Below are 23,153 nucleotides of genomic sequence, written 5' to 3'. Positions count from 1 at the left end.
ATAAGTTTACACGTTGCTTCACATGCCCCACACAGCTGGGTGTAGAACTTTTCGTTTTCCTCTGGTTCGTATTGTCTCTTCAGAGTTCCGCAAAACTTTTATAGCGGACAGACGTACTCAGTTTTTTCGAGTAGTTTATAGACTTTCTCTTAGCGATGTTATACGTGTACTTCACAAACAATCGTCTAGATGGTCTACGAGGATGATCAGAACTCAAGACGTTACAAATAAAACTTCTAACCCAGCAGCACGAAATTAAGCTCAGTAGTAAATGATCGCAATATTGATTAACAATTTCGACTTAAAAATAAATAAATAAAAGACTCTATATCTCAATAAGAGCCAGATTACAGTTGCAACATAGCGATCTTTACGTCCAGTAGTGTCAAATGACGACACACAAAATTTTTGTACGACATTTTACTTACTCTTTTTGCGAAAACCAAGATTACGAGTAGCACCACCTCTTTCTTCCCATGACACTCTTATAGAGCATATAAATGTTTCACGTTCCAGTATCATGTGCTGGTGGTGAGAATCGTCACAGTTTACTTCTCTACTGTGGTATTGTTCACATCGTTTTTCCTCTTTTATTATCATGAACAGTATTATATCTTCATCAGACGCGGCTTTTTTAATTTACGTTTCCATGTATTTTTATGGGCCTGTACAAAATTTATGGTCGGTAAGTTGAGGTTATATTATTTTTATGTTGATTTTGGTCTCTATTGAGGCTGATTCATGATGAGAATAAGGCTTAATACTTAGAACTATTTTTAAACATTTGTAGATAGCGCATTTCTTTTCGTAATGCGAACCGCTTACTTATGATATTTTTCTCATTTCTAAAATAAAACATGAGTTCACTTTCATTTTGTCATTTATCCAAGCCTGTGGATAGAACGAACATAATTTCAATATATAGAGAAAGCCAGGTTTTCTCTGTGTGCTGGTTTTATCTTAGTTGGTTCCTCTCTGTACCGAAAACGTCAGTCACCAGACCATCTCGTAATTATCTTTGTAGTATTGACTACTCTAAGTTCTTCGACCAAGTTACTTATTTTTTAATAATTACAGATTACACGTCTACACGTTCATGCCAGAGCCAGTGTTATCCGTGCTTACATACCAAATGTGCCGTCCCATCGTGGCTCCATGATCACTAGTTAAATTCTAGTCCAGGGTTTCATCATCAAGAGGCAATGCGACGAGGGAAAATAAAAGGTTGTGGCTTCATCGAAAGAACTGCGGAGGAATTCCAATAGATCAGGGAAACAACTGAAAACCTAATTCAGAACGGACGACCGAAAGAGAATTTCAATTTCACACCTGATGAATATAACTCCAGTGGCTTACTATAAATAGCGCCACCACCCTCTTAAATTAATTGAATTGGGATTTGTGAGACAGTTGCAGCCTTGTCAACAAGGCTGTTATCGTCTTGGAACACGGCAGCGTCCACCACACCTATATTAAAGATTTAGAACAAATAATAACACCTGGACATTGTTGTAATGAAATAAAATTCCTCGTTCATGTTCAATTGAAAGAGGGGGCTTGAAAAACACTCTGCACCCTCTGCTTTACCGGACCATCTCTAGCCTGAACTTCTTTTCAATGTTTTCCGTGTGTTCCTCTCCTGGAGGATTCGGCGCAGAAGCTCACAGTTTATCTTACTAGTGAACTTATTGGTCCTATACCACCACATCTCAAACACTTTTCTTCTCTGATTTTCCTACATTCCATGTATCGCTACCACACAGTTTTGTGCTCTAAACGTACATTTTCAAAAATCTCTTCCTCAAATTAAGAACAATGTTTGATAATAATAATAGACTTCTCTTGGCAGCAAATAACCATTCTGCCTGTGCTAATCTCCTTGCTTCGTCCGTTATGCGTTGTTATGCTTGCAAGGAAGCAAAAATTCTTAACTTCGTCTAGTACTTGATCCACAATTTTGATGTTAATTTCCTCGCTGATCTCATTTCTGCTCCTCCTGTTACCTTCATCTTTTTTCGGTTTAGTCTCAATGAATGTTCTGTACTCGTTAGACTGATCATTCCACTGAATAGATCCTGTAATTCTTCTTCACTTTTACTAAGGATAGCAAGTTATCAGCGTATCTTAACATTGATATCCTTTCATCCTGAAATTTAATCCCCTCTCTTAAATCTCTCTTTCATGTCTGTCGTTGGTTTTTCGATGTATATATTTAACAGCAGGGATCAAAGATTACATTCCTGTCTTGCACCCTTTTCAATCAGAGCACTCCGTTCTTCATCTTCAGTTCTTATTGCTCCCTCTTGATTTTTGTACGTACTGCATATCATCCGCCTTTTCCTAGAGCTTACTCCTATTTTTCTCAGAATTTCGAATATCGTGCACCATTTTATAGTGTCGAATGCTTTTTACAGCTCGAGAAGTCCTATAAATTGTCTTGACTTTTTTTACGTAAGTCTTGTTTCCGTTATTGAAAGCGTCACAGCTGCCTCTTTAGTGCTTTAACCTGTCCGTTAGACAAATTGATCGTCATATAATAGATCCTCTGTCTCATTTTCCATTCATTTGAGTATTTGCCTTGTCTTGCTGTTTGGACACTTGATCTGTTAAGCTGATTGTGCAGGGTTTCCCGCACGTATCTGCCCTTGCTACATCTATCCGCTCTACCCTCTTTGTTTAAATGTAGAATTCACATTGCACTCTTAATTTTACCACCCTTACTTTCAGTTGCCTTTTCTGTAAGCAGAATCTTAGAAATCTTCACGTGTTTTCTATAGGCATTTCTATATTCCTCGGTTTCCCTATTCTTGTTTTTCGTTTTTGTTTTCTGGTGAAGATTTTTTTCCTCGGCTTTATTGTGATACTCAATATCGCAGCATTTACAGCCTCAGCGAACTTCAAATGCGTCTCATTATTCCTCTGTACTTTAGTATCGTACGTCATTGAGCACTGCGTTTGCCAGACGATATTTTTTTACACTTCAGCTTACTCTTGAGCATTGCTAAAGTGTCATCCGAGTGTATCTATATCTGCCTCCAGGTATGGCGTACAATCCAGTAGCCAATCTCTTCGCTCATTCCTACTACGGAGCTCATATTCTCCCATACCGCAGTCTTCTGTTCCTTCCCCTGCTACCAGTCATTGATGATTGTTAGATTATCAACTGTTTACATATAAAATTATCCTTGCACTAGTTATACTTCAGGAATGCATTTGTCTAGGTAACATAATTATGTAACTGATTAACATTACAAGATCACAGGTTGATGTAAGTGCAAACAAAGCCATTGCAAATTTGAAATGCTGGTACATTAATAATTGGTGCAGTCGGCAGAATGTTGAATGCGAGCATGTAAACTTGCATGCATTGTGTTTTACAGGTGCCGAATGTAGGTTTGTAGGATGGAATTCCATGCCTGTTGCACTCGGTCCATCCATAGAGCGCGGTCAGTGCTGGTTGTGGACGATGTTGGAGTTGTCCCATGAAGTTCCATATGTGGTCCACTGGAGACTTACCAGGCCAAAATATATATATACGCTCTGTAGAACATATTGGGGTACAACAGAGCGTTATCCTGTTGGAAAACACCCCTGGAATGTTGTTCATGGATGGCAGCACAACAGGTTGAATCACCAGATTGAATTACAGATTTGCAGTCAGAGCGCGTAGAATAACCACGAGAGAACTCCTGTGTCACACAAAATATCATTCCAGACTATAAAGTCAGCTGTAGGTCGAGTTTGTTGAAGGCCTCAACTGGCCTCCTCCTAGCCAAAATACATTCATCACTGGCACCGAGGCAAAATCAACTTCCATCAGAATACACAATGAGCTCACGCGCAACACCAATGAAGTCGCAATGGCCGCGATTTGGGGTCAATGGAGTAAATGCTAAAGGGCGTCTGATTAGGAGCTTTCTTTGAAATAACTGACTTATAACACTTCGCTGTGTCACGAGGTGCCAATTACTGCTCAAATTGCGGCTGTAAGTGCAATACGATGCGCCAGGGCCAAACGCCGAACACGTGGGCTTCCCTGTCGTTAGTACCACGTGGCCTTTCGGAGCCCGGTCTTCTTGTGACTGTACATTCTCGTGACCACAATCATGTACAGTGGCTACACTCTGTCTTCCAGTAACATCGCAGAAGGAACATCCAGCTTCTCGCAGTCCTGTTAGACAATCTTGTTCGAACCCAGTGAAGTGTTGATAATGGCGTCTTTGTCTCCTTAAAGGCGTTCTAGGCTAACATCAATTCCATGCCTGCATTCAGTCTCAAAGGTAAATAACGCTCACGACCGTTACAGCGTGTGTTCAAAGCAAACCTGATTTGGATCCTCATTGTGGCGCTTCTAGCGCCACTCTTACGCGACTGGCGCAAAGGGAGAATATACATCGTCTTTCAGATGTAGAAACACGCCTAGCAACTTTCGTTTACGTCGCATAATTCCTTCTTGCGATTGTTTTCCGCCAGTGTACTTTCCCTACCTCTTAATCTTCGTTGAGATGTATACCTGAAATATTGTTGCTGGCGTTCGTTTGCTGTCGATTCTGGTAAGAACAATCCTATAAATGAACTGATCACAGCAACTCTCTCACTTCCATACAGAGCCGGTTCATGGCCGAAATGACACAGCCGCCGCTGAGAAAGGCGTCACAGGCACAAAGGGAGATTCGTATGCAGTGCGTTTCACACTTAGTAGCGAAAACAGATAAGGTTGAAAGTGCGCAAGAGAAAGAGGGAGGGTGAAGTCAAATTAAAGTTGCTTGTGTGGAAAAATGTTGTCAAGCTGGCCTGGTCCTACATTCTATTCACAATGCACCTCATTCCCATTTTACCATTTTCAGCTGCTGTTGATACTGCCCTACATTCGTGTGGCCAGAACTACTTATCTTGAAACTTTCTGGCAAGTTAATAGCATGTGCCAAACCAGTACTCGAACCTGAGACGTTTGCCTTTCATGGGCAAGTGTTTTACAGACTGAACTACCCAAGTACGAGTCACAATCCACCCTCATGAAAGCAATTTCGTCAGTGCCTCAACATCTACCTGCCAAACTTCACAGTAGTTCACCTGCATATCTTGAGGATCTAACACCTCCTGCAAGAAAGTACATTACCTAAAGCCTGAGGAATTGTTTCCAGCATGAATTTTCACTCTGCAGCGGAATGTGAGGAGATGAGGTACTGGCGGAAGTGAAGTTTTGAGAGGGGCTCCTCAGTGTTGAGGATCGCCAATACAAACCAAACCAATACCAAGTACTTGACACTTATAGGCCCGTCTTGAAAATCGCTATTGGTATTTAGTGAAGCGCCTATGAACAAGATAAGAACCTACTTGTCATAACTTCATCCGCCTATACCGACAATCACACGTCTCTCATTTCCATACCCTTCCCTACACACAGTATGCTCATCCTCCTTTCTACAGGCTACAGAAGAGAGTTGGCGACTTTCATGGTCTGTATTACAATTCGTTCCATTAGAATATGATTTTGTTCTGTGAGAAACCCAGTGACTCAGGCAGCAATGGGAATGATACACACCAGAACTCAACTTCTTACAATCTGAATTTTGTGTTTCATTTCAACAATCTCTAAACATTTCGACAACGACTCCTGCCGATGCTAGTGGAAACCCCTGCATGCAGATGACGGATGCAACAGCAGATATGGAATAACAGTGAAAAGTCCAGAGTGGCAGAAGAAGCCGGCGAAGATGAAGAAGATTTTGACGAACGAAGGATGGGCTGTAAGGGATCAAAATAACTAAAAAACGGAAAAATAGAAAACAAGAAAAATTTAAACAAAAAAGACAAAAAAGATAATTGGTAGAGCACTTACCCACTAAAAATAAAAGTCCCAACTTCGAGTCCAGTTCCGGCATACAATGTTAATCTGATAAGCACAGACTCCTCAGCAGACTGAAAATTCATTCTGAACACTTACGTTCCTTCCGTTTCACTTCACTGGCCACCACCCTAAATGGTTTCTATTTTAATGACAGAAATATGATATTATCATAGAACTCGACAACTAAATGGTTACTACGCCATTAAAACATAAAATATCCTGGCAGGTTTGAACATGTAAATGTTTCCTGCTTCTATCCACTAGAATTTTCACTACAGTGGCGACATGAAACCCTTTTTCTTTGCACCCTCGCAAAAAATGTTACTTTAATATATTTTCTTTCGTCAATTTCTTATTTAATTTAAGGCCCACATACCTGCAGCTAATAATGTCCCCCTATAAAAATGCAGCCAGTAACTTTATTTCATTTAAATTAATCAACAATGGTGTCAAAGCATCACAACTAACTTTACTCATGACAAATGTATATTATTTTGTAAATGCATTTAGGATTCATAGGAGATTATCAAACATTAGTTCTTGAATTTTTTTAACATTCCTTAGGATTGATTTATTTATGATCATTTTCGACTTGATTCAAATACACACTAAGAAAATACATTTATCAACATAATGCACAGGCGTCGTCCCCACTTTACATAAAATTAAATTTACCAACATATCTGTCCGCCCTCTTAGCTGCGTGGACTTTCTCCTTTCTTAGTTTAGGTAGAACTGTTGGGATAAGCTAGGTTAAGGCCCTTCCCCTGAAGTGGTGCAGAATTATTTTTATTTGGGGTCGAACTGGCGATGGCAAATAGTCCCTTTTGTTTAGGTTCCTTTGTAATCATGAAATGAAAGCGGTCAGCACCTCTGACTGCCATGCTGCGGGCCCAGTTTCGATTTCCAGACCGGTCGGAATTTTTCTCCTCTCGGGGAATAGGTGTTGTATTGTCCTCATCATCATTTCACCATCATCGACACGTAGTTTGCCCAATGTGGATTCAACTGGAAAGTCTTGCAGCTCGGCGGTCGAACTTCTCCAGGTGGAGACTCCTGGTCATCAGAGCCATACAGCCATTTCATCAGTGTATCTATACTGAATAGTGACAGTAGACAGGTGGGTATGTTCACACAAAAAACACATTGTTTAGGATGGTAATCTCGTAATCACAAGTTTGTTTATTCATCGAAGAAATAGAGATGAAGAAATTCATTACTGATAACCACTGCACAGCCCACAGCATACCCGACAGGTAGTCTTAGCTCAAAGCAATGAATTTGCCGAACTGGAAATATTCTATTAAAATGCACAACTCCAAAATGAAGGAAAATAATTCATCTCTATAGGTATCCAGTCTGCTCCACGATTTCAGCTCTATCCCACGAAAAACCCTGTTTCGTTTCTTAGAAAAATCAAATTTGGAAATCTATACAAATATTGCATAAGCACTGAAGGAGAAACCATTTACCGAAAAGTAGTGGAAGAAGAAAGCTGATTTCCATCAAGGTCAGCTGGACAAAGTCACAAAATTTCAAACCCATGAAATGATATAACAATATAAAATTCATTTCCACATTTCACACAGTTGTGCTCTGCAAATTTATTTTATACATTTTACTTTTATTCGTTTACTTCATACATTTTACAAACTGTATTGGAGAATAAATACTCTTTATACTGAACACCGTATGGTAAACCACTCACACATAGACAAAATCTCTAATAATGAAAATCCTTAAATAAAGATTATTGAACATAAATTTCATATACAAAGTAAATTCAAATACGTCCATCATTATCCGAAAGCATGTCCGTTCTTATCCAGTCTCAGCAGCAATGTGTGCTTTTACCGGATGAGCTGTGACCATCCCTCGGTTTTCAGCGAAGAGGAGGTACGCAAAGTTGATCGTCCCTGTATCAACTTAAATGTATTTACTGTGGTCAAACCAAACCTCTCTACCTTTCTAAAACTGCATTGGCAGACAATCATAAGGTCATCCTCATAAAACTGAAATTTGCTCATCTCAGTTGCGCGTACTGGATTAAATAACAGGAAAGGTATACAAGAACAAAAAATATCAACAGTCGATGTAACTACGGAGGATAAACTGACTGATTCCTTCTGAGAGGCATGTTCCTTCACAAATTAATGACTAACCTGCAATAGCTGTAATATGTTTGATGGATCCGACTCAACTGTATCTAGAATGAGCCTTTGCATTTGCCTTTACAGATTTTCTAGTTTCCCTACCACATTTAAATTTCTGGAATTCGACGCCCGGCTTGTAGTATGTTATTCTTTCGTTGGTTATTCAACGCATTTCTAGTGGTTACCCCTCCCTCGGAATCCCCTCCCCCCACCCCTCCCCCGAGAGATCCAAATTTGAGATTAATCTCAGAATGTTTTGGAAGCGGAGAGATAATCATGACACGTTTTTCAATTATAGGCCACATGACCTAACGAGATACCTTCTGTGACTCTAACTCACTGTCGTCTACATCCTCATGCAGTTCATTACGGCTGAGTCTTCCACCTTTTAGTGGCTCATTCCCACTCCAAGGACAAGAGTTTCTCTGAAACTCTGTCCGCTCTTCCACCGTCTTTGACAAAGTCGTTGGAAGAACGATGGGAACTCCCTTCACAAGAAGTCTTCGGCGGTCATTGCTGATGATTTTTATTCAGAATTTATACGGGAAAACCTTCGAACCCCAGGACCCTGCAAGTCCTTCATCGCTGCCCCTGAACCATGGGTCCGTCCGTATGCAGTGTGTTAAACCCCTCGCGACTCGTCGCAAAACACTAAGCGCCTACTGTCAGCCATCGTGCAGTTGCTGCGTTGTTGGGACCACTGAAACGGAGGTTTTACGCGCCTCTGCGAGTAGTGACCTTTTGCGAAGTACCAGAACCTAAACGTCCATTTGAGAAGGTTCCTTCGCAATGTTCGCTCGGAAATCGGTTGCATTCACTCACACCAGCAATTCCTGTCGAATTTGAAAATGATTACCGTTGACAAAATGTGACTCTCTTGTACCGTTCCTGTAGTTCACATTCTTTTCACACTGACTGGGCTCTGTTTTTCAGGTATTTGTCAAATTTGAACCACGAACCACAAGAATGGACATGCGTTATAACTCACATAGTCTTCATCATGAAATGTTAAATCATTTCTAGTAAAATGCTAGCATTTTAAATAGGGTGACTTACGCCGTCTGCGCGGAATATTTTGTGGTTGATTGCAGGTATCCAAAGTGGTTAAATCTAATTCTAATCTATAAAGATCGTCATCCTCATTTCAAGTTCCAAAATATTTCACTGGTGATATTTACCGTGGCTACCGTTTTAGGGATAACATTTTCGTCTATCGATGAGGAAGAACAGAGAAACAGCTTTGAGTTCTCATTTCAACTCTGTAATTATGTTTTCATGTGATTTTCCTGCAGCGAATGCTGTATTGAAAAACAATATTCCAGTAATTGCTTCGCGCTTTGTTTCGTTTATTGCCTGTCAGCGACCTCTATTTCAGTACTCATGTTAATAAAATCTGGAGCAATATATTCGTTACTAAACAAATGCGTCAGGCATAAAATGACTCGAAACACTCACTGCATCTGCCTCGGCACGTCTGGTAGTTAAGAGTCGCAAATTTCTCACCATAATAGCAGCCGAAAAATATGGCGCAGGATCGACTTTCGGAAGGACTGTGGTTGAGGTCCTCGTCCGCGGCTCCCCAAATCTCTTTATTTACTTCGTACCCTGCAAGCTACCTAATAGTGTGTGGCGTAGGGTACTCCTGGTACCACTCACTGATCCCCTCTACACTGTTTCACTCTCGCATGCACGTAGGAACAATAACCGTCGGTAAGCCCTATGGGCTCTAATGCCTTGAATTTTCTCGTCGTGGTCATTATGCACGTGGGAAGAGGTAATATGTTGTCCGCCTCTAACCAGAAAACGCTCCCTCGAAATTTCAACAGTAAACCTCTCTGTGAAGCATAACACCTCTTTTGTAATGTCTGCCAGTGCAGTTTGTTCGGCATCTCGGTAACAATCTCGTGCCGCCAAAACGATGCAAGGAAAAAGCACACTGCTTGTTGTTATGTCTTCTCTGTCTTTTCCATTAGCCCTACCTGATAAGGTAGGACTAATAGAAGATCGATAAACAGTACTCAAGAATCGAACAACTGCCACTTCTTTCGTGGATGAGATACATTTTCTTACGATTCTTCCTACGAATCTCAGTCTGGTATCTGCTTTTCCTACTATTTGTTTTATGTGGTCATTCCAGTTAAGGTCACTCTGGATAGTTACTCCTACATATTTTACGGTAGATTCTGATTTCAGGAGTTTCTCATCCATAGTGTAGTTGTTCGTAGTGGTTTTCTTTCCCTATCTATTCTCGATATGTTACATTTATTTACATTCAGGGTCAACTGCCAGAGACTGCACCATTCCATCCTCTGCAGGTCATTCTGCAAATAGATACTGCCATCTGCCGCTGCTGCTTTGTTATCTATAATCGCATCATCTACGAACACGTTAAAGAGCACGCTTTCTACTACATTAATTCCACACATTGTAAATAATAACGCTCCAGTCACACTTCCTTGGTGTGCTCTTTAAATTATCTTTATATCTGTCGATTTTATTCCATTAAGAGCAACGTGATGAGTTCTGTCTGAAAGGAAGTCTTGAACCCAATCGCAAATCTGGTCCGATGCTCATAAGCTCGTAATTTTTTCGCTAAACGGCGGTGCGGGACGGTGTTAAATGCTTCCTGAAGTCAAGAAAAACGGCATCAACCTGAGCACCGTTGTCTACAGCGTTATGGATCTCATGGAGGAACAGAGAGAGCCGAGTTTCACAAGATCTCTGTTTGCGGAATCCGTGCTGATTTTTATTGAGCACCGTCATAATTCTTGAGCATAAAACATGTACCTTAATTCTACAACCGATTGATGCTAACGATATAGGCCGACAATTGTGTGCATCTGTCCTACTATTCTTAAAAACGAATGACCAGCGCTTTTTTTCAGTCGCTAAGTACCCTTCGTTGCTCAAGCGATCTGCAACAAAATGCTGCTAGAAGGACAGCAAGTTATTTCGCAGAATCTTTTTAGAGTCCTATAGGTAGCTCATCTTGTACTGAGGCCTTTCCTCTTCTAAGTGACTGTAGGTGCTTTTCTATACCGCGACCAGTTATGCCAGTATGTGCCATTTCGACGTTCGTACAATGATTGAAACGAGGGATTGTGTTACGACCTTTGGCGGTGATACACTTTCGGAAGAGCGAATGCAGTATTTCGGCATTCTCTTTGTTCTCTTCTGTTTCGGTGTCAGTATGGTCTCTGAGTAAATGAATAGATGATTTCAAACTGCTCACTGATTTTACGTAAGGCCAAAGCCTCTTAAGGTTTTTACTCGGATTCTTTGACAAAATCATACTTTCAAAGTCCTTGAACGCTTGTCTCATTGTTCTCTTTACACTAGTTTTCGCTTCATTCAGATTCTGTTTGTCACGTAATTTTTGCATTCTCTTGAGTCTGACATGAATCTGTCTTTGTTTACGGAGTAGTTTTCTAAGAGCCTTATGATCACTGATACGTTTCTCTACTTTAACTAGCAAGGCAAAAACTGTGATTGGTTACTCATTAAACTAGATGACGCCGGGTTCATCGCATCATCCCTTCTCCATTGACTAGCACTCCGTTTCCCTAGTCTTCATTTTCGCCATAAAAGAACGTTAACTGACATGTTCTGCGCAAATGTTGAAACTTTCGTAAGAAAATATAAATATGTAATATCTGTAACAGCTTTAGGGGAGAAGTTATTACATCTGGCTCGTCATTCATTTATGTATTTGCAAAGTCTTTGATGCGATTTACAAAAATATTCCAAACTTCGAACGGCGAGTAGTCAAGGCATAACCATACGACTAGCCACAACATCCTTAAAAAGTCCCAATATCAGCGGTTCTAAAAAATATCTTTTATAATTTGAATTGTCTACTACATCACTGGAAAAATATATTTTGGGGCGGCTCCACCTCGAAGCTCTTAAATAAGAACGACCTTGATTCTAGCTGTATACTAACTACCGATGTGATCAGTCATTTTGATGGGAATACAAGTCACTAAACTGTGCGATCTCATTGTCAAGTGATAATATATCACTACAAATGGAATGAATTCGTTCCAAAGTGAACTTAAAGTATTATTGTTTGAAGCTGAATGGCTATCAGAACTGACCGACATAGTATCTCTGCCATCGTCTGTCAGGCACACAGAGGAATTACAATTACAGTTACAGCAGACTCGAACAAGTTGCTTTGGTGTCATCTACTTTCAAGAGTAGTTAGCATGGAAGTGCTGGGATTATACTTGGCAAAGTCACGCCTTTGAGCTTCATGTAGAGTATATTTGCAGACATGTGAAGCGTGTATTGCGAAATAAAACATTAACTTATCGTTAAGCGCCAGTGAAACAGTGACTATCAACGAGAGTCCTTCAAAAAATTGGCTGCAAACTGACTGCACCAGACAATACACAAAAGGTGTAATAGTGCATATCCATTTGAAAAAGTAGCTCATAACATCAAGGATGGAAATTACATCACTGCACCTAGCCCTTCACAAGTACACAGAACAAAAAATTTAGCCATGAGCACTCAAGGAGACATTGCGGTAATACCATGGAGCATGACCACAAGCTTGAAAATGAGCTAATTTAAGAGAGGAAGAGTGCGCACTATTTTCTTGAGGTATTTCCGTACCCATCTGTTAACAGTAAGTGCTGATTTGATTGTGTAGAACTATGAAAATGGGGATTTGTTGGTGTTATGTTTCACCCACTGTTACAAATAATCTGAGATTTTCTGTGGGACTAAGATCATGATTTAACATATTTCGATATGTGATGGTTCGTCAAACCAGGAGCATGTAGTAGATGTCAGAAATGGAGCAAGTGTGAGTCCAAAGTTTAGGTTTGCATACATCAGATACCAAGGCTCCACTGTTACCCAAGTCCACTGTAGCTCTGTGATTATGAACAATGAGAGAACGGTGGCAGTGTAGTCACATCCCACTCGTCTATTCGCTCTCTCTTACTGAAGAATACTGGACTGCGTCTAGTCATGAATTAGTACGGAAATAGAGTGCACCATCATGCAAAAGCACTGACAGTGTCAAATGACCGATCTTCAGGATCAGACGGCTTCTAACAAAACTGTTTTTCGTGAGGATGAATCAGGGTGAAAGACGAAAATTAAGTGATGCAGGGTCCACAATTGCAAATATTCTCCGTTAGAGTACTAGTAATGCATATGCTATAGCCTACACTTCGAATGGAAACATACAGAGTTCGTCAAATGCATGCAAAATACTTGTATTCTTGGTATGAAAAACACACGTCTGCGGTCAAACGAAAATTGAGCATATACAGGGTGTTCAAGAAACGTAGCAACTAATGTCGAGGGTTTGCAGAGGGTGTCCTGAGGAACAAATCGAGCGACCACACCGGCACCGAAACGGAAGATAACAGAGAGAACAATACTGAATTCGATCTTTCGAAGTTGTTTCACAGCGGAAGATCGTAACACTGTCCCTCCTTGCAATCGTCGTACGAACAGCGAAATGGCACATACTGACATAACCGATCTCATTGTAAAGCAGCTACAATCGCTTAGCAGTGGAAAGGCTTCAGGACCAGATGAGATACCTGTAAGGGTCTATAAAGATTATGCGAAAGAACTAGCTCCCCTTCTAGCAGTAATTTATCGTAGATCGCTTGAGCAACGAAGGGTACCTAACGACTGGAAAAAGAGAAGGTCATTACCGTTTTTAAGAAAGATCCGTAACACAGATCCACACAATTATAGACCTATATAGTTGACGCCAATCTGTTGTAGAATTATGGAACATGTTTTACGCTCAAGAACTATGTTGTTTTTGTAAAATGAACATTTCCTCTATAAAAATCAGCATGGATTTCGCAAACAGAGATCCTGCGAAACTCATCTCGCTCTGTTCCTCCATGAGATCCACAGCGAAGTGGACAACGGCGCTCGGGTTGATGGCGTGATCCTTAATTTCAATAAGGCATTTGACACAGTCCCGCATTGCCGCTTAATGAAACAAAATTCCAAGCTTACGGAGTATCGGAGCAGACTTGCAATTGGATTCAAGACTTTCTTGCAGATAGAAATCAACATGTCGTTCTTAACGGAACTAAATTGACTAATGTTAAGTTAATATCCGGAGTACCACAGGGAAGTGCTATAGGACCGTTGCTGTTTACAGGATATATAAATGATCTAGTAGAAAGCGTCGAATGCTCTTTAAGGTTATTCGCAGATGACGCAGTTGTCTATAACGAGGTATCAACGCCAGAAGATAGTAAGAATTTGCAGAACGACCTGCAGAGAATTGATGAATGGTGCATACTCTGACAGTTGACCCTGAACGTAAACAAATGTAACATATTGGGCATACATAGGAAAAGAAAGCCACTACTGTACTGCTACACTATTGATTAAAAGCAGCTTCTGCCGTAAAATATCTAGGGTTAACTATCCATAGCAACCTTAAGTGGAATGACCATAAAAACAGATAGTAGGAAAACCAGACACCTGACTCAGATTCATCGGAAGAATCTTAAGGAAAGGTAGCTCATCCATGAAAATTGACTTATAAGGCACTTGTTGGCCCGATTCTTGAGTATTGTTAATCTATCTGGGAAGGGACTGATGACCATGCAGTTTGGTCCCTTTCAACCTCAAACCCACCACCCACCATCATCTATCTGGGATCCCTATCAGATAGGACTGATAGAAGACATAGAGAAGATCCAACGAAGAACGGAGTGTTTCGTCACAGGTTCGTTTAGCTGGCAAGAGAGATTTACAGAGGTGCTAAACAAACTCCACTGGAATGCGTTATAAGAGAGGCGCTGTCCATCACAGAGAGAGATTTACTATTGAAATTTCGGGACAGCACTTTTCAGGAGGAGTCGGACAACATATTACTTCCGCCAACATACATCTCACGTACTGACTACGAGGAGAAAATTTGAGTAATTATAACCAATGCAGGGGCTAACCGACAATCATTCTTCCCACGCACTATTCGCAAGTGGAACACGGTTGGAGGGATCAGATAGTGGTACCGAATGCACCCTCGGCCACACACCATTATGTGTCTTGAGGAGTATGGTGTAGATGTAGATGTGTCCAGAGACGTCATCCAACGCCGCTGCAGAGCGTCGAAGTTATAGGAGCCGCCGCCTGAAACTGGGATGTCCCTTCCGCAGCATAGGTGACTTTGTACGCTGACGAACTGAAGGCGGAATGTCTCGCGATGTCGTTTGTTATTCACCGATCGCGATTGGAAAGTCTGGAGCTAGCTGCTGCAAAGAATGTCCTGTCTCGTATGAATGCGATACTTTATTGTCTTGCTGGTTGATGACTTCGGACACTGGTTGCCATGTGCTGTTTATTTTTCTCCTGTATGTCGACAAGCACTGGAGACTTCAGAGGGTTTAAGGATAAAAATAAACTGTGAAGGGAAGCTTGTGTCTGAAACCGTCATCCACTGAGGTAACAGAGCAACTTATTCATGGGAGACGAGGCCTTTCTTAGCAGCAGCTGCTTTATCTCCTCCATTGGCGATCGTAGCTATCAGTGACGATCACTGGAAAACCAAATTGTGAGACGTCCCGTTCTGTCAGATTATAAAAGTCACGTTTGCTGCCAAAGGGATGGCCTGTAGCAGGCGTCGCAGCCTATAGCTTTGACGCTCTGTAGTATAGCTGAATGACATTTCCGGATACATTTCCTACCCTCTACAAACACTGGAAGGCTGTCACATTTCTCGGACACCCTGCGCGCGCGCGCGCTCGTGAGTGTGTGTGTGTGTGTGTGTGTGTGTGTGTGTGTGAGAGAGAGAGAGAGAGAGAGAGAGAGAGTGTGAGCGCGCGTATGTGTGTAAACACACATCTATAAAAATGTACGTATAAACTGTATTCACTGCTGACTGATCAGTCATTCTATTGGTGCATAATCTACATGTACATCTATGACCTACGTGATTACTCGGCTATTCACAATTAAGTGCCTGGCAGAGGGTCCAATGAACCACCTTCAAGCTGTCTCTCTACCGTTCCACTCTCGAACGGCGCTCGTGAAAAACGAGCACTTAAGTTTTTCTGTGCGAGCCCTGATTTCTCTTATTTTATCGTGATGATCGTTTCTCCTTATGTAGAAGGGTACCAACAGAATGTTTTCGCAATTGGAGGAGAAAACTGAAATTTCATGAGAAGATCCAGTCGCAACTACAAACGCCTATGGTTTAATGATTGCCACTCCAATGCACGTATCATGTCTGTGGCATTATTTCCCCTACCTCGCGATAATCAAAACGAGCAGCCCTTCTTTGAACTTTTTCAATATCATCCGTCAGTCCCACCTGATACGGATTCCACACCACACAGCAATACTCCAGAACAAGGCGGACGAGTGTAGTGTAAGCAGTCTCTTTAGTAGATCCGTTGCACCTTCTAAGTGTTCTGCCAGTGAATCGCAGTCTTTGGTTTGCTCTACTCACAACATTATATGTGTGGTCGTTCCCACCTTCTGTGGGAACCTTGTGAGCCGAGAAGCTTCCTTTAGAACAGGGTGTACGATTGTATCTGGCTCAGACACTTCGTCGGCCACAGATAACGCCCGAAACCTGTTCATCGAACGAACCGGGGAGGCCCTACGATCGGCCCCATGTCCATTGGCATCATCCTCAAGCTGTGTGACGGAAGCCAACACTGCCTGCATCTGCGAGTGAAGTGTCACCAACTCAGCTCGCATCTGTACATAGCAATCACAGTGCCTATCTATTTCTGAAACTCGAAAAGATATGTAATAAACAAACGGTGCACTCGCCTTATTAGCAGCAAGAACTCGCGGTGCTCTCTCACTGAGCTGTTCTAAGCAAAACATACGAAAGCCTGTATGATCCGAGGGTCGATACAAAGGTCGATAGAAACGGCGGTGCTGTACGCTACGCTGTTTTTAAAATGAAATGAAAGGTTGCTCCTAGTAAGCTCTCAAACACGCAAGAAATACAAAATAAAGTAGTAACTAAAATCGCAATGACAAACGGTGGCGAATGAAGTGGCAGTGCTGCAAGTCCTCGGTTATACTCGTGAACTCGTGTACCCGCTGTCCTTTCTGCATTGGTATAGTCCACTTGTATCCGACGCTAGACTCAAGTGGCGAGTTTTCGATTGAACTGGTAGCGACGGAGACTCGCGAGTCTCCAAACGTACGGGGACGGCGAGTTCGGAGATGACATCATAGGACACGCTGACGAATTTAAAGTAGAAAACACAAGGCTCATTTCTCTTCTCTAGCGTGCTGTCACGTGAATGTGGCTTTTGTCGTCTCGGAAGATAGGAATGTTGACATCATACTCATCATGAAGATGTAAAAAAGAGGCCGATAGTTGGTCACTTGTAATGATTAAATAAACGTCTTGGCAGTTGTTCACAATAAACGGATAAGTAGGCTAAGTTAGAGTACAAAGAAAAAAAAAACCTTAAACATCACAGACCCACTCCAGGCCTGAACAACACCCTCCAGAAACACTGCAGGTCGTCTCATTGCGTCGCCAGTGCACTTGGCGCTTCGCCTTAATTAACAAGAGACAAAATCGCGGCTCGTCGGACAACAGTCAGTTACTGTCCAGTCTATTTGTTGTTTGACCCACTGAAAACGTGCAGCTATATATGTTGCTATGAGCAGCACAATGCATACACTTCTCTTCACACAGTTCACCTGGAAACTGGTTGATATAAAGTTGCTGCAGCGCGAGTCGGGTTTAAAATCGAATGCCATTGAGAAGGTGTGATACCCGCCTCCGTCCCTGTCGGTTGCGACATTTTTATGAACTCTGTTCTTGGGCAGTGTTGCAGGATGCTAAGGGTACACTGTTCCTTGTAGGCACACTAAACGGTCCGCGGTGTTACGCCAACAAATAGTGCAACTTCATTCACAGAGTGGTCATGGGCATGTGCCTCCTGGGTAATTTTTTTCTGCTAATCTGTTCCGACCCCATATAACTCGCAGACACATATCACTTTCACTATTATCATTTACATTAGCGGTGGAGAATCACATCCCGGTCTGATACTAGTTCTATGGCACCTGCAGCACTCTAAAGCTACCAGTGCGTTCTTTTAAGGGTGTTCCCAATGTTTCCTTTGGTGAGCTTATTTATTTGAGTGTGCCGGCAGCGGTGGTCTCGCAGTTCTAGGCGCGCAGTCCGGAACCGCGCGACTGCTACGGTCGCAGGTTCGAATCCTGCCTCGGGCATGGATGTGTGTGATGTCCTTAAGTTAGTTAGGTTTAAGTAGTTCTAAGTTCTAGGGGACTGATGACCAAAGATGTTACGTCCCATAGTGCTCAGAGCCATTTGAACATTTGAACCATTTGTTTGAGTGTAAGTCGTGGATACGTTTTCCTTATTGTATTCCTTGTGAAAACAGCTTTGTTGTCTCTTGGAGAGTGTCCCTGTGTATTTACGATGCGCCTGTGTTTTTGCAGGTGACTGCGAAAGACTGCGACACGGACAGACTTCTGGGCATTGCATACTCGCTGACAGGCGAGGGCGTTGACCCTAACAACCCCGCCAGCAGCAGCTTCCACATCGACAGGGACACTGGCGAGATATTTGTTCTCAAGGTAAGGTTTGCACCTTCAAAATTCGTTCTCGTATCCCAGTGCTTAGAAGAAACTGTATCCCACAATGCCATTAAACGTGTAAGGTAGCGTTACTTGAATGAAGATTCTGCACTACACCCAGACTCGACAAGCAACTGTGGACTTCGCGTCTGTAAAGGCGTCTTCGCTTAAAGGCCTCTGAGAGCTCTGCAATTAGTCTAATCTTGGCTTCGTGAGAGCTACGAAAGTGATGTGGAAGGGGTTGTTGTACTCTCCTAGATTATTCGCTTAATATTGCTTCTTGAAACCTTGTAAGTAGGTTTTTTCCGAATAGGTCACACCTATTTTCAGATGCCTGCCGACTCACGTCTTTAAGTACTTATGTTATCCTCTGCTGTGAGTCGAACATATGACCAACTTTGCTGCCCTTTTTTGTATACGTTCAGTATTCCCCATTATTCCTTTATGGCGGGGATCCCACGAAATTCAACTGTATCCTAGGATGAGTCCCTTGAGTGTTCTGTAAAAAACTTTCTTTACAGACTAATTGCATTTTCCCAGTATTCTACTTCTTAACGGAAGTCTGCTACTAGCTTTCCAACGACTGAGTATTTCATCGTTCTATTTCATACATCCACGAATCACTTCTACGCGTCGACTACATCCAATTGGCACTCTTTCATAATTGCGAAGTTGCTTATATGTTTGCACTGCGATGACATCTTGTCAAGGCCTGAGTGGGCATTTGTGCAACATTTTTTCAGATGGTATCTCACGATACATAACTGCCTCACCAGCAAAAACTAACACTGCCTGTCAAGCCACTAACATACATCTTGAGTAGCAAGATCCCCTGCGCATTTCCGTGTGGTCCACATAAAATTTATTCAGCATCTGTCAACGACTGTCCGTCGAAGATAACATGCCGCGTCATGCATTTTCAAATAATCGTCAAATTTTGTTTTTATTCCCCACGTAGCTGTACTTCCGTTAATAAGCTCTACTGTGCTATATAGTACAACGTCGGAGAGATGTAGCGCAGAGGTGAAACACTGGGTTCGTATTCAGGAAGACGGTGGTTCGAATTCCCGTCTGCCCATCCAGGCTCAGATTTCCCTTGTTTTTTTTTATTTCTTTCGGCGAATGCCGGGCTGTTTCTTTTGAAATGGCAGGACCTAATTTCTTCCCAATCTGCGTTCCAACTCCGATGACCTCGTCCTTTCGCTGGAGTCAAATGCTTTTCAGAAGAAATATTGCGTGTATTTCGTTGCCATAACCGAGGCAATTACTCCACTTGCTGCATCAATGGCAGTGTGGTTATTAGTTTCCTCTGTGGTGTAAAACGGTTAACAAGGCTTGTAAAAGGAAGGAAGTTATGAACTTTTCCCAGCCGCGGCAGTTCATCACCAACATCGGCGGCCCAGGTCGGGGCTCACGACTGCGGTTCGCGTGCGATCCGTTCTCTCCAAACTGGAGTCATTCCCTTTACTACCTCTACTTGAGGTCCATTCACGTACACCTCCATAGTGTAAATGTCGGCCGAAGCTTCATCTGGACATTTCGCATAGCCCTAAGGACTCCGTTAACCCCGCCGCTCTCTGCTATCACTTCCTTTCGATTCTTGACTTGTTCCGTGGCTCTGAAGTTGTTTACACCGACGGAGCGATGGCTGATGGCAATGTTGGCTTCGCCTGTGTCCACAGAGGCCATATTGAACAGCATTCCTTGCTTGCTGGCTGCAGTGTATTCACTGCGGAACTTGTGGCCATATCTCGTACACTTCAGTACATCCTGTGACCTCCCATCTGTGTCATCTGCGGAGAGCGTCATTCACCTTGCTCGCCAGACTGCATGAATTTACAGAAAGAGAGAAAAATCATGGAATATAAGACGCTGGACCGACTGACCTACACTGAGGCTAAGAGGAAATATGAGCGGCTTCATACTGTGCCTATGACCTCCGCTACAAGAAGTTGTCGCCCCTTCAGTTCCTCGCGTTCCTGTCGCCTCTCAGAACCAGAACACTACACATGCCCCCTTGATGGTGGGGGACGCTTCCCTCCCTGTTGCTCCTGCACCACCTACTTCAGGAGCACCACTCACCCCCTCCCCCACCTGTTGGGGATATCAGTCCGCACTTCTGAGCCAGAGAAGCATAAGTCTTCTTCGGCTCCTCTCGCTAGGAAGGCGTCCCTTGGATGACTCCCTTCCCAGTTTTCTGCTAGTGGGAAAGATGATACCCGCCAGTGGCTGAAGAGCCCAAAAGCAGCTCATCCTCAGTCCCGGAGACTGAATCAGTGAAGTCCTCCCAGCCAGGTGGCACCCACACCACTGCTACCTACGAGCTGTGCGTCTGCGGTTGATGTGGAGACTCTGGCGTCCACTGAGCAACTAGATCTCGCCGGACCTTCAGGCACAATGGACATAGTCTACTCCGGCAAAAAGTCGGTGGCGCACTTGACCCTCAGGTGTAAACTGCCTCATTGAGTGTTTCATGCCTTCCCAGTCTCACGATGACGTCATCCTCCAGTGGAATTGCGGCGGTTTTTTCCACCTCCTGCCTGAGCTACGGCAACTGTTAAGCTTTAAACCTATTTTCTGCATTGCCCACCAGGAAACCTGGTTCCCAGCAATGTAGACCCCTACCCTCAGAAGCTATAAGGGATACTACAGGAACTGTAGTGACTACAATCGAGTGTCAGGTGGAATTTGCTTTTATGTCCTAAACTCATTCTGTAGTGAAACTGTGCCCCTTCAAATCCCTCTTGAAGCTGTTGTTGTCAGAATAAGAATGACACAGGAAATAACAGTCTGCAATGAATATCTTCTTCCAGATGGTGCAGTATCCCTGAATGTATTAACTGCTCTGATTGATCAACTCCCTAAACCTTTTCTACTAGCGGGAGATTTTAACGCTCATAACCCCTTATGGAATGGCACTGTGCTTACTGTCCCAGGGAGAAATGTCAAAACTTTACGGTCTCAGTTCGACCTATGCCTCTTAAATAGTGGGACCGCCACACATTTCAGTGTGGCTCATGGTAGTTACACGGCCATTGATTTATCAATTGTCAGCCCAGGACTTCTCCCATCTATCCACTGGAGAGCACATGAGGACCTGTGTGGTAGTGACCACTTCCCCATCTTCCTTTTACTGGCCTGGCGTCAGGCCCATGGACGCCTGCCCAGATGGGCTTTAAACAAGGCAGACTTGGAAACTTTCACCTCGCTGAAGCAATTAAGGAGCTTGGCGAGCTCTTAAGCAGCATATGAAGCACCTTCCCTTGAGCACGTTTAAACGGCTCCCTCCCAGCATTTGCCAACTTACCAAATGACCGAGACAGGAGTGTTGGAGGAGATATGGCTCGACCATTGGGTAAGTCACCTTTCCAAGTCTGGGCAAAGATCAAACGTGTTTTTGGGTACCAGAGACCAACAGGTGTTCCCGGTGTTAACATAAATGGCGTGTTATCTACCGACGCAAACGCGATTGCCGAGCACTTTGCTGAGCACAATGCTAGAGCCTCTTCATTGGAGAATTACCCTCCAGCCTTTCCCACTCTCAAACGGCGGATGGAAGGGAAAGTGCTCTAGTTTCCTACACGCCACAGTGAATCCTATAAAGCCCTATTTACAGAGTGGGAGCTCCTCAGTGCTCTTGCACATTGCCCTGACACAGCTCCTGGGCCAGATCGGATCCTCAGTCAGGTAATTAAACATCTCTCACCTGACTACAAGTGACATCTCCTCGTCGTCTTCAACTGGATCTGGTGTGATGGTGTCTTTCCATCTCAATGGCGGGAGGGCACCATCAATCCGGTGCTCAAACCCGGTAAAAACCTGCTTGATGTGGATAGCTATCGGCCCATCAGCCTCATCAACGTTCTTTGTAAGCTGCTGGAACGTATGGTATGTCGGCGGTTGGATTGGGTCCTGGAGTCACGTGGCCTACTGGCTCCATGTCAGGGCAGCTTCCGTCAGGGTGGTTCTACCACTGATAATCTGGTGTCCCTCGAGTCCGCCATCCGAACAGCCTTTTCCAGACGCCAACTTCTGGTTGCTGTCATTTTTTATTTACGAAAATCGTATGCACCACCTGGTGACATCATATCCTTGCCACATTATACAAGTGGGGCCTCCGAGACCTGCTCCCGATTTTTATTCAAAATTTCCTGACGCTTCATACTTTCCATGTCCAAGTTGGTGCCTCCCATAGGTTCCCCCATATCCAGGAGAATGGTTTCCTGCAGGGCTCTGTATTGAGAGTTTCTCTATTTTTAGTAGCCATTAATGGTCTAAAAGCAGCTGTAGGGCCGTCTGTCTCACCTTCTCTGTATGCAGACGACTTCTGCATTTCGTCCTGCTCCACCATTACTGGTGTCGCTGAGCGTCGATAACAGGTGCAGTGCACCACTGTGGCGTTCGCCTAGCGACAGGAGCTTCTAAGACGAGTCTGGTGACCAGCGTCAATGTGGAGGCCAGAGTTCCTCCATGGCAGGTTAGGCGTGCACAACTGCTGCACAGTTACGTTGCACACTTTTGTAGTTGTCCTGCGAATCTGAGTCACCGTCTCCTCTTCCCACCCACGACGGTTT

The 23,153-nt window shown here is 43.2% G+C and overlaps 1 protein-coding gene across 1 annotated transcript in view; it reads left to right on the top strand.

Moving 5' to 3' along the window:
• LOC126273342 (neural-cadherin-like) overlaps positions 1 to 23,153 on the top strand; it is a 597,074-nt gene that overhangs the window by 178,721 nt on the left and 395,200 nt on the right. Inside the window, exon 4 of the mRNA XM_049976888.1 lies at positions 18,442 to 18,579. Within this exon, the coding sequence (XP_049832845.1) occupies positions 18,442 to 18,579 (138 nt within the window). The remainder of the gene's footprint in view (positions 1 to 18,441; positions 18,580 to 23,153) is intronic.

This window comes from Schistocerca gregaria, chromosome 5 (genome assembly GCF_023897955.1).
Source record: "Schistocerca gregaria isolate iqSchGreg1 chromosome 5, iqSchGreg1.2, whole genome shotgun sequence".
Classification (NCBI taxonomy): Eukaryota; Metazoa; Arthropoda; class Insecta; order Orthoptera; family Acrididae; genus Schistocerca; species Schistocerca gregaria.
This window is presented reverse-complemented; position numbering and strand designations above follow the sequence as displayed.